This window comes from Camelus ferus, chromosome 32, assembly GCF_009834535.1.
Source record: "Camelus ferus isolate YT-003-E chromosome 32, BCGSAC_Cfer_1.0, whole genome shotgun sequence".
NCBI lineage: Eukaryota > Metazoa > Chordata > Mammalia > Artiodactyla > Camelidae > Camelus > Camelus ferus.
In genome coordinates, this window is record NC_045727.1 from 14,120,648 (window position 1) to 14,138,693 (window position 18,046).

The 18,046-nt window shown below is 51.5% G+C and overlaps 1 protein-coding gene across 1 annotated transcript; it reads left to right on the forward strand.

Moving 5' to 3' along the window:
• The first annotated feature begins 5,773 nt into the window (after nt 1-5,773).
• On the forward strand, nt 5,774-18,038 carry NIPSNAP1 (nipsnap homolog 1). The gene is made up of 10 exons (XM_032472173.1): nt 5,774-5,926; nt 10,548-10,675; nt 10,793-10,838; nt 11,085-11,179; nt 13,092-13,162; nt 13,308-13,448; nt 13,757-13,788; nt 14,146-14,240; nt 15,415-15,498; nt 16,801-18,038. Exons 1-10 carry the CDS (start codon nt 5,829-5,831, stop codon nt 16,863-16,865), a joined length of 855 nt encoding a protein of 284 aa, XP_032328064.1. The 5' UTR covers nt 5,774-5,828; the 3' UTR covers nt 16,866-18,038.
• The last annotated feature ends 8 nt before the right edge of the window (nt 18,039-18,046 follow it).

The window sequence follows — 18,046 nt, forward strand, 5'->3', positions numbered from 1 at the left end:
ACACCTACTAGAGTTAGTGCAGACCCTACAGGTTAAGGGCTCAGTCCCACAGGACTGCCCCAACCCTCGCCATGGGCTTCAGACCCCAATTGGAAGTCCAGGTTGTAATCTGAACCTCTAGACTGGTTATTAACCAGGGGTCCTATGACCTCCTTGGGTTTGATAATTTGCTAGAATGGCTCACAGAACTCAAGGCAACACTTAAGGTTAAACAGTTTTTAATTTACTAAAGGATACAAAGGAACAGCCAGATGCAGAGATACAGAGGATGAGGTCTGGGATGGTCCAGGGAGCAGGAGTGTCTGCTCCTACAGCATTGGGATACACCGCTTTCCAAGCATGTGGATGTGTTCACCAGCCTGGAAGCTCTCTGAACCCCATACTTTTGGGGTTTTTATGGAGGCCTCTTCATGTAGACATCACCCACCATAAACTCAATCTCCAGCCTCTCTCCCCTTCCAGGAGGATGGGGAATGGGGCTAAAAGAGCCAAACTCCTAAGGATGGCTTAATCTTTCTGGTAACCAGCCCCCATCCAGAAGCCCATCAAGCATGCCTCATTAGAGCAAAAGATGTCCCCATCACCCAGGAAATTCCAAGGGATTTAGGAGCTCTGTGTCAGGAACCAGGGGCAAAGACCAAATATTTGAACAAAAAGAGGGTCCTGGTGCTTTTATCACTTAGGAAATTCCAAGAGTTTTAGGAGCTCTGTGACAGGAACTGGGGGCAGAGACTAAATAAATATTTTTTATTATTTCACAGGACACAGTTCAACCCATAACATCCCCCTCCCAGGAGTGGGCTCCAGGGACCATATTTATGCCAGAGTAGCTGGGGAGGTCCAGGGAAGTCACATTTTTCAGGAAGGATGCCTTCTGTAAACTTCACATGATTCAAAACTTTGTGTTCCGTGATCCATTTTTGCCCATAGGAATGAATGTGAAGTCGGCAATGAAATGCACTCACACAGCCCATAAATCTGTAACCATCTTACCATATTTTTGCTTTTGAGGTTGCTTTGTATCTTTGCAGTGTTATCTCTATCCGGGGGCATTCCCTTAAATTTACAGCACCATTGTCACAGACGTGTTTGTCTTTTTTGTGGTGTTTTATCATGTCCAATATCCATCCCAAAGTATTGATTTGGGGGTGTGGTTTTCAGTATCTCTATTTTGTGAGATTTTAGTATCTCTATTTTGTAAGTAGATGTTATAGCTTTTCTTTTTCTTTCGTTTTTTTCTTCGAGGTGGGCATGGAGAGGTGAGGGAGATCGTTCCTATCTGAAGTTCTGTCCTTATACTTCCGTGCTTTCTTTTCTTTCAGTTACTGTTATTCATTTCGTTCCTTTCTTTCATTCTTTCTTCGTTCGGTCTTTCTTTCCTTTCGGTCTTTCTTTCTTTCTGGTTTCATCTTAACCGAGGCACTGGGGAGATGAACCCAGGACTTCATGCATGTCAAGCACATGCTCTCCCACTGAACTATACCTCCCACCCCTCAGCTTTTTTAAGTGATTTATAATAACAGTGACTCAACAAAAAGCAGTTGCTAGAATCCAAAGCACACTAACAACAGTGATTTGCTTGATGATGCAAAATGTGGTCATTTCCCAGCTGTAGTGGTGCCTCCTTGTGGCAGCAGCATAAACACAACTTAAAATTCATTCCATCCCAATGGCTTTGAAATTGTTCAATATTTAGTGAGTTAAAGGGCAGGGGGATTAGCTCAGTGGTAGAGCACATGCTTAACACGCATGAGGTCCTGATTTCAATCCCCAGTACCTCCATTTAAAAGAAATTCAATAAATACACCTAATTACCTCCCCACCCTCCCCCACAAAATATTTAACGAGTTAATATCTTTGTTGTTTTCTTTTTAATTAAGATGTTTTCTTCAAACAAAACCAAAACAAAACAAGTTTTCTTTTTCTGGCATTTGTATGATTTCCAATTTCTACATGGAGTGGCACTTTGTAATGTTTGTATGTGGCATTGTGTCAAAGTCACATAACTCCTATCTGTATATGATGCGTACTACAGGAAGGCTGGGGCTTGGCAGTGTGGTTCACGCCCCAGCTGAGACCTAAAGCTTTCTTGTCCCTGTCGCTCCTGTTTGGGGTCTCACAGGACCTGGAGGATGTAATTCTCCGAGAGCAGTTGGGCCCGAGCATGAAAGCCCATCAATAAGGAGCGGGTGACACTTCCACAGCTGGGTAATTTGTCTCTTTGCCCTTCTGCAGCCCATCCGGTGATGATCTATTTGTCCCAGGGAATAGATGATGGCAGGTTTGTCCATATTTCACACTTATGAACCTGCCTGCTCCTCTTCGCCTGGCTCTACCCATCTGTCTTTGTCCCCGGCCTCTCATTTCATTTCACAGATTGGGCAGTAGGTTTTAGCAATGAGTTCTGAAGGTGGATTCCATGAGGGAAGCTTTGGGAAAGGAGGAAGGAAGGAGAAGAAGTGGGTCAGCTCCCTGCAGAGAGGGGAGGAGAAAGAGATGTCAGGTTCAGGAGAAAGAGATGTCACAGACTCAGTGGTGGGTGGGTAAGAAGGGACCTCAGAGAGGAGGGGCAGGGAGAGATCCTAGGACAGAAGACAGTGATGCTGGGGAGGCCTGCTCACAGAAGATGGCTGAGTCCAATCCCAATAATTAAGTTGGGTCTAGCGCAAAACCTAGTCATGGTAGCCAGCCTCCAAGGCGCTCGCATGTTGGTGTTCACACCCTTGAAATGCTCCCTCCCACACTGAGCAGGGCTGACTTGTGGAAACAATGGGCTATGCAGAAATGACAGAGTGTGACTTCCAAGGCTAATTCATAAAAGTCCTTGAAGGTTGCACCATACACTCTCTCGTATCACTTGCTCTGGGGGAGGCCACCTGCCGTGTGATGTAGACACAGACACGCAGAGCAGAGCCTGAGAAGCTCACATGGCAAGGAACTGAGGCCCCAGCCAACAGCCAGCGCTGACTTGCCAGGTATGTGAGTGACCCACATTGGAAGCAGATCCTACAGGCTCTGTCAGGCCGTCAGGTGACCACAGTCCAAGCCACCATCTTGACTGCAGTGCTGTTGGAGACCCTGAGCCAGAACCAACCCCGCCAACCACTTGGTCCTGAATTCCTGACCCATTTGGAACCATATGAGCCAATAAATGTTTATTGTTTCAAGCTGCTAAATTTGGGGGTAATTTATTCCATAGTAATTGGAAGCAGTCTAATGATGTAACTCCTTATTTGTGGAATTGTTGCCCAATATCCATTTGGTTTGCTGCCTAGACTACATGGTCCATGGGGCAGGATTCAAACCAGGTGCTCAGTTAACTGGCATTGCATGTCCCTGAGTGCCACCGACAGCCTCCTGCCTTACTACTTCAAGCAGGGCAAATGGGGTTAGTTAAGCAAGGAACTGGAATGGAGTGGGTGTGTGTCCTGGAGAGAGGGAAAGGGCGATGATTAGGATGACCAACCATCCCAGTCAGGGGACCTTCAGTGCCCAAACTGGGAAAGTCTGGAGTAAACGGGAATGAGCTGGTCACCTTAGCTGGGGTGGGGGGTCTTGAAGCTGCATTCCCAGTGAGTCACCGCACTGATTCTCATAGCCGGGGGGGGGGGGACATTCATCTCCCATCTCTCCCAGTCAGGGGTGAGAGCATGCTCCTGGAGTCACCTAGTGATGGAAAAGCCTCTTGGAAATGCCTAGACCCACAAAAGGAGGCTGCAGCTCAGCCCTTCCTCATTTTCTAAAAGTGGCCAGAAACACCAAAGATTTGGGGAGGACTCCCACCCTAGACCAGGAGGGCCAGCCCTTCCCCGTCCAGGGGTCCTGGCTTCCTGTGGCTTGATTGCCAAACACCCTCTACCATGCCACCGATTAGTTGCTCTGCAGCCTCTGTTCAAGTAATTCAGTGACAGGTCACCAAGGCGGCCCCCTCCATTGTTAGACAAGTATTCCTTGTACTGAAAGAGAAGATGCGTCCACGTCATCTCCACCCTCTGATGATATTTGATAATTCGAACCCATTTCTCCTCGGGGGCCCTTTCACATACTATGTACACATTGCTTCCTCTGCCTGAGGCTCTCCTTGCCTTGCTCCCTTCTGGCAAACTCTCCCTGCTCAGCCTTTAAAGCTTAGGTACAAAGTCAGGCCGCCTGTGAGGCCGGATGGAGATGGTCACACCCACCTCCACGCCTGCCACACTTTGTTCCTCCACCGCATGACACCAGTGACATCTTACTTGCTACACATCCATCTACCTGTCTGGGCTTTTCCTGAGTGGCTGCATCCAGGAACCCTCCAATCATGCTGACCCCAGAATGAGGAGCCCACTCCCTTTTAGTCCCTCTGATGAACCCAAGGGGCAGCTGGGCTCGGCTGTGTCTCTAACCCCTCTTGGGACTCTTCTTTGCTAACACAGGGAGCAGGCCTCAGGCTCAGAGCCTTCTGCCTTGGCCACAAGGCACCAGCCATACTGTTACCCTCATTGCATTTATTTTGATGGTTCTGCCTGGGTATGATAGATGATTTGGGTTTTTCATTTATCACGATGATACACAGTTTCCTTTTTAAATAAATCATGCAAAGAATACATGTTCATTGTAGCAACTTTAGAAAACACAAGAAAAAAAATCGTAGTTCATGCCTCACTTCCTCATAGAGGTTATCATTGACCCTCAAAGTCTATATAGGACCTTGCTTTTTCTCTTCCCTTCTCCCCGCCTTAAGTCCTCATAGCTCCCCATACTTCTTTATAGCCTGTATTGTAATTGGCAAGAATATTTTTGTATATATTTTTCACTCCTCCAGTTAATATTTCATATGTCAGGCAGGAGAGGGGATGGGAGGGGTAGGCCTAAGGCCTCTGCCCTGGAGGTCAGTACCAATTTGATTTTATCTCCCCCGCCAAGCCTTAAAACCCAAGAGGGCTAGGGGTGTGTTGTTTTGGCCACCTTTGGTGTCCCATAGCTTAGCACAGGGCCTAGCCAGGTGGCTTCAATATTTGCTGAAGGGATTATAGAATTAAAGCCTGCCCTAACTCCTCCACCCCAAGTCCACCTGGAGGGGACTACCAACAGCGTAGGCATCTGTGGTGGACATTCTTTTGGGGAGGGGTGGTGTACGCACATATCCAGTCTTTCTGGAAGCTCTTAGGCTCGTGGGGTCTGCAGGCTCTTTGCTCCTGCTAAGGTCTGTGACTTGGGGGATTGCAGACTGAAAAGGGAGTCTTCTGGAAGTTAGGCAAAAGAGCTAGGCAGAGCAGAAGGGCATGGGGCCCCAGAAGGCCAGGCAGAGGTAGTAGTAGGGATGGAAAGGGAAAACGAGGTGATGGAGAGAAAGCATCCCTGCAACCCGGAGCCTTGTCCATCTGTCTTAAATTGTTAGCAGTTTGTTCCTTTGATAATGTGACAAATGCTACATGTGGACTTCCCCCCCACCTCCGCAGGAAAACACACAGGTGCACATATCTGAATAGGATTTCAGGGGTCTTACTGACCCTCTGCCCCTCATCCTTGAATACCCTGTTAAGAACCCCTGATCATTGTTCAATGCTCCCATTTTACCGAGGTGGAAACTAAGGCCCAGAGCGGGCAAACGGTTTGCTCATGGTTACAGAGCAAGGCAGTAGCAGAGCTGCAGGGGCTCAGAGAACAAGCGCCCTGACCTCTGCCCGGCATCTGCGTTTGGGGGATGCACGGAGACAACGCCCACCTGCCCGGGTGCAGAGGGAGGCGGGCGAGCCGGGCGAGCCGGCGGGGCGGGGCTTACTCACGTCCCGCCTCCGCTGCCGGGTTCGGGGGCGGGGCCTTCCTCCAACCTGCTCGGCTCCAACATGGCTCCGCGTCTGTGCAGCATCTCTGCGGCGGCACGGCGGCTGCTGGGGGGCCCAGGGCCCCGTGCCCGGGATGTTGCGGCTGTGGCTGCGGCGCGGTACGAGCCGGGCCGGGCTGGGGCGGCGCGTGGGAGCGGGGCAGAGGTGGGGGCCATGATCTGGGCCTTGGGGGATGGGCAGAGACTCGGGCTTGTTATCTAGGGGTTAGAGGCGGGGGCAAAATCTAGGCCTGGGGAAGAGCTCTGGGCCAAGAATGGGGGAGGTGGGAGAGGCATGCGCAGGGGCTTTGTCTTAGTGGGTGGCTCTGGACAGAGAATGAAAGATGGGGTGAATGGGAGGGGCAGGTCCTGGGTCCTGGAGAGTGGGAGCAGACAGAGGCAGGAGGAGTGGACGCTTTCCAGACCTTTGCGGTAAATTGTGAAACAGCACCCGCTGGGGGCTTCTAGGAGGGCCAGCTCCTCCCCTGGGAAGTTCTCGGGGGAAGAGATACAGGGAACAGTGGGAGATCCCCAAGGGCCATGGCTTCACAGATCCTTTGCTCCCCAACCCTGAACGTTACAAGTGGGGCAAAGGAGGCCTGAAAAGGGATGGGAGTTGCCCAAGGTCACTCCTCCAGCAGCCCCGTGGCAGCGCAGGGTGTGAACCCAGGTCTCCTGACACCCCTGTGCTCTTTGCACAACTGGTGGCCTCCTGGCAGAGGGAGGCTGGCTGGGCCGTGGGCTGAGCCTGGGCTTTTGTTTGATCCCTGCTCTGGCCTGAGGCAGGGCGGGGGGTCCCTCCTGGGTCTCCAGCGAGCCCTGTACTTCCCCCATCTCTGCACTTAACCACCCTGTACACACTGGCCTGCCTCTCCCACTAGACCGTCACCTCATTTTTCTGTTTCCCCAGCCCCTGGCACAGGGCTCAGGACAGCATATGCATAAGAACATTTGCTAAAGTGAGGGCACCTGTCCCCCCACCTGTGGAAAGGAAGCAGGGGTCTGTCCTGCCCAGCAGCCCAGGTGTGAAGGGGCAGACTTCTCTTAGACCTAGCCCGTGTCTTGAGCAGTTTCTTTGCGAGCCCTTCATAATGTCAGAGCTAAAAGAGCTTTGGGGAGGTCATCTTCTGTGAGCCTCTTGTTTTCCAGATGAGGAAATTGAGGCTGGGGGCGGGACCTTCCTTCCCCAGGGTTACAGAATTGGTTGGTGGTAGAGCGCTTTGTGTGATGACTGTCCAGAGACCAGAAAAGGAGCCTGGGGCGTAGAGGCAGACTGCTCCTCACTTACCTGCTCCATGGCCTTGTATAAGGCACCGAACCTCTGTGATCCTTGGTTTCCTTCTCTGTAAAGTGGAGATGGTGATCCCTGCCGGGATTATTTGCAGGATTGCTGTGAAGGGACTTGGATTAATACTTAATCAAGTCCCTCAAGGACTTGCTGCTTTGAAGTTACTTATGCTCTGGTCTCACCTTGGATACCTGGAACATCCTCTTCTGCCAACCTTCACTCTGCCCCATATGTCTCTGGCATCACGGAAGGGGCCAGCAGCAGCCCCTCTGGCCTCTGAGCTTTGGGGGCTACTGGGGTGTACACAGTATGGGCTTTGACATCAGATGGCCCTGGATTGAATCTTCATGGCCATTGATGATTGCCCTGGAATGAGGCATCTCTGAGCCTCATTTTTCTCAAAAACATATTGTGAGGATTAGTTCTTAGCACGTAGCTAGTGCTCAATAGACAGCAGCTGTTACTGCTTCACCAGTAACCCTGTTGTTAACAGAACTTTGTAGTTCTTGTGTTTCTTCTGAAGACACAGTTCTAGAACAGTAAGCAGAAACGTGGCCCCTTTTCTAAAGTCAGCCAACTCAATTCAGAGGAGTGTTTCCGAACGTGCATGGAGCCAAGCTTCTTAGTGCATAAATCTAGAACATTCTGAATCAGTTTCGTGTAGGGAGGCACCAGTCTGCTGATCCCTTATGGCAGTGCAAATGTGTCTCTAAAGTTCTTGTCTGGGACAAATATTTATTGAGCAACGTCTATACCAAGAGCTTTGTGCTAGGTACCCTGGGGGATGGAAGGACATGGCTTCCCATGTGGCTGGAGAGACAAGACACATTCACATGAAAATGATGAAGAAACTGAGGGGGAAATAGGAGAGGAGTTTTTATGGAAGGAGATGAACTGGTTTTCCTAGGCCTAAGAGGCATTCTTAATATAGTTTAAATACCAGAATGTTTGGTGTTTCTCAGATGATTTACTGAGATTACATTTTTAAAAAAAGAAAAAGAAATTGGGACTGTTTTAGAGCAGTGACTCTCAAACTTGAGTATGCCTCCAAATCCCTTGGTGAGCTTGTCAAAACCCAGATTTCCAGGCCTACCCCCAGAGGTTCTGTTGCAGTGTGTCTGGGATGGGACCTGAGATGTTCTAACAAATTCTCAGGTGATGCTAACGCTAGAGAATCTTGGCTCTATGGTCACCAGATTTAAAAGAGAATTGCCCCTGGAAAGCTTGGCAAAACAGATTAGAGCTCTATTCCCAAGTGGAGACATCCAGCCCTGGTTTTATAGACAATAGGGAGCCATAGAAGACTTTTGAGTGGAGGAATAGCATCACAAAAGTGATGCTTTACAAAACTGATGGGCAGGTTAGGAAAAAGAGTGAGAGAGTGGGAGCCAGGAGATCCATTAGGAATCTATTAGGAAGTTAGGTAGAACAGTGGTATTAGCCACGCCTCTCTCTAACAGGCCTATCCTAATGCCCGTATTTTACAGGTAAGGAAAATGAGGCTCAGAGAGATGAAGCTGAGCTGGGATTAGTCCTGGATTTGTCTTTGCTTGTAAGCACTAATTCTCCTGGTAGTGGTGAGGATGGAAAGGGCCCCTGAGTCCCGAGTCCACACTCTGAGCCAAGGCCTACCTTTTCTTTCCTTTCTTACCACCTCCCAGATTTCATCTGTTCCAGGCTCTGGGATACAGCAGGGATACACAGGCCAGGCTAGACCCCTGTCCTCCTGGGGCTGTTTCCAGTGGGGGACCATAAACAAGGCACATAATAAACAAAAAATTCTATCACGTGTTAGAAGGAGCTATGAGAAAAGAGAGTGCAGGCTGAGAAGGGTTGGGGAGTTCATGGACAGAATGATGTAATCTCACTGATAAAGTGCAATTGGAACTCTGGAAAAGGTGAACGTACGGATGTTAGCTTCAAGTTCAGAGCCTGCTGTGGGATCTTCCTGGGACTTGTAGAAAAGATCTTTAGAGATAGGCTGCTCTTTTGACACCTGGAAAAGCTGAGACCCGTAGGCGGGAGAGATTAGAGAGTGGTGCGAAGACACGGGAGCCCCTCGGAGCTCCTGGACCCCAGCTCACTCCCCAGCTCCCCAGGTCCCATGCTCTCTCTTCAGGCTATTTATCTTGGTCAGTTTTGATGTTAATAAATTACTCAAAACCCAGTCCTGGAGCAAAGGTCTTGGTGGACAAATAGTAGGAGTTGCTGCACTCCCTGTCACCACCCTTCCCGGGGGAAGCCGCCTCTCTGCATTCAAACCAAAGGTCAGGTCCCTCTGCCAGTGACTTTGTTAAAAACACCTCCTTCAGGGCTGGAGGTGTATAGCTCAGTGGTAGACTGCATGCTTAGCGTGCACAGGGTCCTGGGTTCAATCCCTAGTACCTCCATTAAAGAAAAAAAAAAAGAAGAAGAAGATTTACTACCTCTGTCAGCCTGAAAATAATCCCTACTCCTGCTGGGGCTTTGTTTGGGTAGGGCAGTTATGATCTGACAGGACCTGGTGGTTGGTCCCCCTACTCTGAACAAGGCACATCATTCATTCATTCATTCTCACAACAACCTAGCTGAGGTACACAGGGCAGCTATACTGGGCATTGAACCTAAGACCTCGTGCATGGTAAGCATGCGCTCTACCACTGAGCTGTACCCTCCCCCCTTCTATCTGCCTTTATCTGCCACATTTGCCCTGGAGATTTGGAGACTGGCCAGATCTCCTCCTCGGTAGAGCCTGCCCAGACTTCCAGGGGTCAAGTTCAGGCTCACTCAGCTGGGCTCTCCCAGAGACCTCTGGCTGTGACTGTGTTCCAAGGTCCACTTCTTTTGTGACCTCCTCAAGGACAAAGCATATTTGTCTTGGGCTCTCCATTTGCGGGAGCTGGGATCGGGCCCAGGCCAGGTGTAGTGTGAACGCTGGGGAGAACGGTGAGTGCAGCCTTCTCGTCAGAAGGGACAGAAATTGCAAAGGAAGCACGGAGTGAAAGAGCCTGGTGTGTTCCGGGAGAGGCATACCTGGAGCGCGGGATACACAGGTCCGGGGGGACAGGAGGGGAGGGGAGGCTGACAAGGTAGGTTGAGCCATCAAGGGCCTTGGACATCAAGCAGGGAGGGGGTTGGGGTTGATCCTCTTGGCAAGGAGCTGCAGTTGTGTGGTCTAAGTGGAGGACCCCTTGGAAAGGGGTGAAGTGGAGGCAGGGAGGCTGGAGAAGAGGTGGGAGGTGGGGCTGCCTCTCCTGGCCTCCTCAGGCTCTGCAGAGCTTCAAGAAGCAAACTGGGCAGCCAGGATCTCTGTAGAAGGAACCAGGTCTGCTCAGCTGGCTCCAATGACATGGAATCTTCTGGAGCTGCCATGAGATTCTGTGGCCCCATTCCCAGAAATGTGGGTCACCAGCCTGGGGGATCAAGCGCCTCAGCAGATGGAAGCATGTCCCCCTGAACTCCTCTGTCCTGCAGCTTCTATTCCAAGGACAATGAAGGTAGCTGGTTCCGCTCCCTCTTCGTCCACAAGGTGGATCCCCGGAAGGATGCCCACTCCACCCTGCTGTCCAAGAAGGAGACCAGCAACCTCTACAAGATCCAGTGTGAGTGGCTGCTGAGCTGGCTAGCCCACCATCCTGGGGCCTCTAGGAGCCCAGGCCCTGTGCGGCTCCCCCATCCCCCTCCCCACTTCACCTCCCGCTCTCTATCCTCTGTTGCAGTTCACAGTGTGAAGCCCGAGTGTCTGGACGACTACAACAGCCTGACGTGAGCACCCTCCAGCCCCAGCCCCTGCTCGGGTGGGGGACTCTAGCCCAGCCCTGTTGTCCTTGCAGAGATCCAAGGGGCGGAGATTGCAGAGCCATAAGTCCTAAGGACATCTTGTGCGGCCTCTGCTGCTTAGACATGGGGAGCCTGAGGCCCAGCCCAGAGAGCCTGAGTTGGAAGCTTTATCTCAGGGGTCTGGTGGCGGGTGTGAGCCTGCTGCATCTCTGTGCCCTCCTCCCCTCTCAGGGAGGCTGTGCTGCCCAAGCTGCACCTGGATGAGGACTACCCCTGCTCGCTCGTGGGCAACTGGAACACATGGTACGGGGAGCAGGACCAGGCAGGTGAGCTGCCCACCTCCCCAGCGCCACTGCCACCCTCTCTCTCTGCACAGTGGCTCCCAGAGAGGTCTTCCTAAATGCAGTCTTCACTGCCCTGCTCAGCCGTCTGGGGGTCTCTGACCTCGGGGTGGCCCACGGGCTCTTGAGTTCTTCCTTGCCCGGCCTCTGGCCTCATCTCACCAGGTCCTCCTGCTGGCCGAGCCATCCCACCTGGAACTTTCCGTTTTCTAGAAGGACAGCTTTTTCCATCTGGTTCCAGGCTGTTCATGCCGTCTTCGTTAGCCTGAAGCATTCTTTCTGCCTTGCCTGCTTTTCCTGGCTCACTCCACTACTCATCTTTTATTCTGGTATAGACATCACCTCCTCCTGGAGGCTTCCTCTGATTTCCTCCACCCACGCTGGGTGAGGCACCTGTTCTTGCCCCACAGTCCCCAGGACTTGCCTCTTCACAGCCCTGATCATGTGTCCTGTTCTGTCAGTCTCCCCATGTAGGTGGTAAGTTCTAGGAGGGTGGGGCCCCTACCTGTCTTTCTTCACCCCTGAATCCCCACTGTGCAGCACATATTTGTGGAATAAACAGGGATTCTGGTGTGAGCTGGCTCCTTACAGCTTCCCAGGGCTGCCCCCAGCACGCCCCATCCCACCCCAACATGTCCACTTCAGCTGGCACCAGCTGTGAGGACCCACACATGAACTGGATCACTCACAGCATCCCAGCCACTCAGATGGACCTTGGCATTTTGATCTGCACGGTCCAGGAAGCTAGCCAGTAGTTACATATGCCAGTAGTCAAATATGTAGCTATTTAAATTTAAATTGGGTAAAGTTAAATAAAATGAAAAGTTCAGTTCCTCAGTCACACCAGCCACATTTCAAGTGCCCACTAAAAGAAACAGGAGGCTCGTGGCTGCCATCTTGGACTGCTTAGCTGTGGAACATTACCACCATAGTAGAAAGTCACTTTGGACAGTGCTGTTTAGACTGCACACAGCAGAGGGAGGTCCTCTGGAGCAGCCTGGATAGGGGGTCCTCTACGCGTCTCTTGAACACTCCCAGAAGCCAGGAGCTCACTCCCTCATAAGCCAACCTGTCTCACCCTTCAATAGCTCAGATCCTTCGTATTTGTCTAGGGGCTGGGATTGGGCCTGCCTGACTGACCCTTTGGGGACCTTCCTCCCTTGGCTCCCAAGCACAAGACTGTTTCTTTCTTCTCTTCCACACTAACGAGGTTTCTTTATTATTGGAAGGTGTATTAGGGCTTTCCTAGCACTGCCATAACAAAGTACCAGTTACCAGGGGGCTTAAAGCAACAGAACTCTATTCTCTCACGTTCTAGAGCCCAGAAGTCTGAAATCAAGGTGTTGGCAGCGCCATGCTCCCTCGGGCTCTAAGGGAGAATCTTTTCTTCCCTCTTCCAGCTTCTGGTGGTTGCTGGAAATCCGTGGCATTCCTTGGCTCATGGATGCATTGCTCCAATCTCTGCCTCCTTAGTCACATGGTGTTCTCCCTGGGTGTCTGTCTTCACATGGTGTTGCCCTCTGTGTCTGGGTCCCAATCTCCCGCTTCTTGTAAGGACATCAGTCATTAGGGCCCACCCAATGTGACCTCGCCTTAGCTCGATTATATCTGCAAAGACCCTACTTCCAAATAAAGTCACATTCTGAGGTTTGGGGCAGGTATGTACTTGGGGGTGGGGTGGGGACACTCTTTAACCCAGTACAGAGGCTGTGATAAAAAATGTGAATGGTACAAACAGTCTTCCATGAAAAGTAAGCCTTCCTCCTGCCCGTGATGCCCAGGCCTCAGTTCCAGGCCGCAGACTTCCCCCGGTTACATACACACCTAGCCAGCTTTGGAGTAAGCAGGGCAGGGTCCCGCAGCCCCCTGACCCGTACCTTCCTCCCACCCTTAACAGTGCACTTGTGGCGGTTCTCAGGCGGCTACCCAGCCCTCATGGACTGCATGAACAAGCTCAAAAACAACAAGGTACGTCGGCACCCATGCGGCAAACCTCTCTGGGTACCGGTTCTGGCTCAGCCCTGTGCTAGCGGCTGCCTCCGCCACAGCGTGGGACACACTTCCAGGGTTGGGGCACTTCCCAGCCGCTGTACCCAAACCGCTGTGCCCACAGGAGTACCTGGAGTTCCGAAAGGAGCGGAGCCAGATGCTGCTGTCCAGGAGAAACCAGTTGCTCCTTGAGTTCAGCTTCTGGAACGAGCCACAGCCTAGAGCTGGCCCAAACATCTATGAGCTGAGGACGTACAAGCTCAAGGTGCCTCCCCCGCCAGGTCCCCACCTGCCTCCCACCTTCCCTGCAGCAGTGCTGCTTTCCAGGTACCTGGAGGTGAGCAGGCCTTGTGCCCCAGCACCTAGACTGGGGCTTCTGGCCTATCCCTCCTTCCGGGCTCAGAACACAGGTGTGTGCACACATGTGCACCTGGGTGCGAGTCAGGGCCCCTGAATGAGGCAAAGCAGCCCCTGGGGCTGGGGAGACGTGACAGTTTCCCATCTTCACCCAATAGTGATGCTTGAAATCCCAGGTGGGGCTCATTCCCACCTTCTCCTCTGGTTCTCTTTCAGCCAGGAACCATGATCGAGTGGGGGAATAACTGGTGAGTGGCAGTGCCGGGAGTGGGGGTGGGGGACCCTGCCCACCTGTCCCTCCAAGGCCCCTGGTGGGTCACCTTCCCCAGGGTACTCTGGCAGGGAACCTGGCATTCTCTGCGCCTCATGGATCCAGGAGAAGGTGATGGTCCAGCCAGGGGGTGGGGACCCTCTAGAGGATGGTGGTTGCACACCTAGGCAGTGGCTGCACCTCCATCCCCCTGTTACCCAATCATTGCTGAGAGCTGAGGGCCCAACCTCAGGCTTCTCCCTTGATGTGCAACTGAGAAACCAGCCTGGGGACACCTCACAGGGCCCTCTGCACTGGCCCTGGCCTCTGCCCCACACTCTTCTGCCATCCCTAGGGCTCGGGCCATCAAGTACCGACAGGAGAACCAGGAGGCAGTGGGCGGCTTCTTCTCGCAGATAGGAGAGCTCTACGTGGTGCACCATCTCTGGGGTAGGTGGGGGACCCTCCAGGAGCCCTCTGTGGTCCCCTTTCTCCACTGTCACTCTACATCGACAGTGAATACATCAGTGCTCTTATGGAGTTTATGTCCTAGGAGAGGGAGACACTACCTCCAACATAAACTAACAAAAATGATAATTTCAGATTGTTACAAATACTGAAGAGACAGGGAGAAATAATGAAGAAAAACATGGGTACCTTCATTGGCTTGGATAGACGAAGAAGCCCTCTCTTAGGAGGTAAAATGTAAACCCAGCTAAAGGATGAGGAGTCAGATGTGAGTTGCCAGCGAAGGGTGTTCCAAGTAGAAGGAACAACATGTGCAAAGGCCCTGTGGTAGGGAAGGGCCTTCAGGGTTTTGAGGAGTGCTAAGGAGGCTGGTGTGGAGAGGGTAGAGAAGAGGGTGGGGAGGTAGGGGTGGGCTAGATTAGGCTGGGCCTTGAAGGCCATTGGGTTGAGTTGAGATTTATTCTAAAGGCAACAAGAGACTGCTGCAGCCTTTTAAGCAGCATGACGTGACCTGATTTGTGTCCTAATATGATTCCTCTGGCTGCTGTTTGCTTTGTTGAGAGCACTTTGTAGGGGAGCAAGAGAGGGAGTGGGGCATCAGGAGATGGTTATACTAGTTCAGGTGGGAGAGGATGGTGGCCTGGCCTAAGGTGGTGGCTGTGAGGATGCCGAGAAACCCACAGATTCATTGGTCTGGAGGTGGAACCAGTGGGACTGGTGAGTGAATTATCTGTGTGGGGCGAGGGAGGGAGCGAGGACTCCAGAACTCCCAGACAGGATCCTGCTTGAGCAGCTGTGTATCGCGTGCTGAGACCCTTGAAGGAGCAGGTTGGAGAGGTCAGGAGTATAATTTTGGTCCTTGGAAGTGTTATATTTGAGACGCTGACACATCTGAGTGGATATGTCAAGTGGACATCAGATATACGAGTCTAGAGCCCAAGGAAGAGTTCTGGGCTGGAAATAGACATTTGGGAGTTGTCAACAAGTGTACTAATTGGATGAAATTGTCAAAGCAGGCAGTGTTTGCTAACATCTGGAGGTATCCGGGGAGGAAGAGACTGCAGGGCAGTGTTCGGAGCAGTGGAAGGAGGGCCTCGTGCTGGGTATAGGATCAGATCCTCTGTGCCCAAGGAATGAGTCTATGCCTTCCCCACAGCCTATAAAGACCTGCAGTCCCGGGAGGAGACCAGAAACGCTGCCTGGAGGAAGAGGGGCTGGGATGAAAATGTCTACTACACAGGTGAGGTCAGCTGGGTTCTTGGAGGTCATCTGCCAGGAGCCCCATCTGAGGATGGAATCCCCTCTGCAAGGAGATCTAGCCTCCCTTGACTACCTCCAGTGATGGGGAACTCACTTTCAAGACAATGAGTTACTAGGTTCCTATCTTGGTGGCATATTCCACATGATGCAGGCCATCCTAGGTGAGCTCTCAGGGTCAGTAACACAGCCAGGCAGTCCCTGCCTCAGAAGTGTCATCCTTGAGCACACAGTGTCACCTTGGGCGTGGTTCTTAGCCTCACTGATGCTGTTTTCCATCTGTAAGATGGTGGTGGTGATGGTGCTCCACAGAGGGCTGGAGGGAGGGTTCCAGGAGCTAATTGATGACAAGTGCTTTGCTCAGACTCTGGCCCAGAGAAAGCACACAGTGGGTTTTTTTCAAGCAAGTTTTTTGCTTAGTGTTCACCGCTTTGCTGGGATCCCTGAGAACCACCTGGAGTCAGTAGGTGCTGATAGAGCCCTCAGTGTGTGCCGAGGACAGTCATGGGTGGTGGGGTTGGGAGGTGAAGGATGAACAGGAACCTATCCCCGCCCTTAAGGAACTTATAGCTGAGTTTCCACACTTACCAACTGGTGTGCGGGAGAATGCGTCTCCTGAAGGAGCCAGCAGGAGCCTCGCTCTTCAAAGCATGGTGACAGTGTCAGCATCCCCTGGGAGCTTGTTAGAGATGCCGAATCTCAACCCCCTCACTCCTCCCAGTAAATCAAAATCTGCACTTGAACAGGGACTGTAGGTAATTTGTAAACATGGTAAAGTTTAACAGCTCTGGGGGGGGGGGGAGTCTGACCTACTTGGTGACCTTGGGCTGACCCCCTCTGGACTGCAGCGTCCCCATCTGTAAAATGAGTCAGTTCAACTAAATTGGTGTTTTTCAAACCTTAGCCCCTTAAGGACACCCTTCCAGTTTACTTCTGCTACAATTATTTTCCAGATATTTTTCTTTGAATCTCCCTACTTTGATCTTCACTTAGCTTTGTCTTATGCAGTAATACATGTGAAATCACTTCTTAACTATGCTAGTTATTTTTTCACATACACAGGGAAACAAATGTATAATTATGAACAAATTTTAAGTCACATTTCATCACAACCTAAGACCCCTCATAGCCCACGATTTGGGAGACCTGGTGCTCTCCATGGGTCATTCTGGGAGAGCAGTGGGATTCTCCCTGTCTCAGCATCCCAGGCCTCCTCCTTCAAAGGCCAGTTTGGGGTGTTGGCTCACCTCAGCCCCCTCCTTGACCTCTGCCTCTCTCTCCGCAGTCCCCCTGGTGCGACACATGGAGTCTCGGATCATGATCCCTTTGAAGATCTCGCCTCTCCAGTGATGCTGCTCCTGCCTCCACCTCCTTCTCTCCCCTCCCTCAGGGTAGCCACAGACAGAGGAGTTCCCGGTCCTGCTGTTTCGGTTTTCTCTCGGATCCTGTGGACTCTGGGGGGTAGTGCTCAGCTCGGACAAGAGGGAGCTGAAGGATAATGGGTTTCTGAGGACTTGCAGTCTGCCCAGACCCTGCCCATCTTCCCCGCCCACCCCTTCCCCTGTGCTAGAAGCAGGGTTTTTGTTGTTGTTGTTGTTGCTTTTTGTTGTTGTTGTTGTTGTTTTAGAAGCAGTTTTTAATTTCTCTGAATGAAGAATAGTAACCTTTTATATCTTTTCACATTCCCCCCTAAGATTCTTCATCTTAAGGCCACCAGTCTACAGTCATCATCCTGGAAATCCTCAGTTTAGCTTTAATTGCACAAAGGGTTGTGTGTCCAGTGGCTAGAGGTGGGGTGGGAAGGGAGGAGATCAGACCAGGCCAGGCTCTCAGGAATTCCCTGGTCTCCACTGGGCTACCCACTTGCTGGACAGTCTGAGCCAAGACCCTCCAGCTGGAGAAAAGCCTAGAACTGCCTCAAGAAACAAAAGGGAAAACTGTCAAGTTAGCAAAGTCATCAGGACCTCTATATATTCCACCCAGAAAGGCTGGGAAAAGGAATGGGAGCTGGGAAGGATCTGGGGAGGGAAACAGAACAAGAACCAAGAATGTAGAACTTAGAACTCAGAACTTGGGTTTCAACTGTAGAATCTGGACAACAGAATTGGGAAGATAGAATAGGGGTGACAAAAGACCACTTGGGAAGGAATTCCTAATACAAGATACTTGTAGAGAGGCCCATCTCTTTCTCCCCATGTAATGAGGTTGAGAACTTGAGTCATTCCAGCCCTTTTGTGCAGGGAGTGTGTCCGGCCCTCCCTACTTCCTTCCTGCAGGCAAAGCTATGGGCTATGTCCTGTATTTCCCTCACACTGCATTCCTTTACTCCCTCTTCACATTTTATCAGCCCAACCCTCATTCTCCTGGGCCATAGGATATGTGGAGTGGGGTCAATGACTTTGTAGGGGAGCTTCTTCAGTGACCCTCACACCTCATGAACCTCTGGGTAGTTTGATTCTGCCTCCCTTTCAGGAAAATTTGTGCTGGAGTCGCTGATGGAACCAATTAAATATTTACTATAAAGCACGGTG

Excerpts from the sequence above, each read along its gene's own strand:
- NIPSNAP1 (XM_032472173.1), top strand. The coding sequence starts at position 5,829 with ATGGCTCCGCGTCTGTGCAGCATCTCTGCGGCGGCACGGCGGCTGCTG. Across the intron at positions 10,676-10,792 it reads CAACCTCTACAAGATCCAGT|TTCACAGTGTGAAGCCCGAG; the intron begins GTGAGTGGCTGC and ends CCTCTGTTGCAG. Across the intron at positions 10,839-11,084 it reads GACGACTACAACAGCCTGAC|GGAGGCTGTGCTGCCCAAGC; the intron begins GTGAGCACCCTC and ends CTCCCCTCTCAG.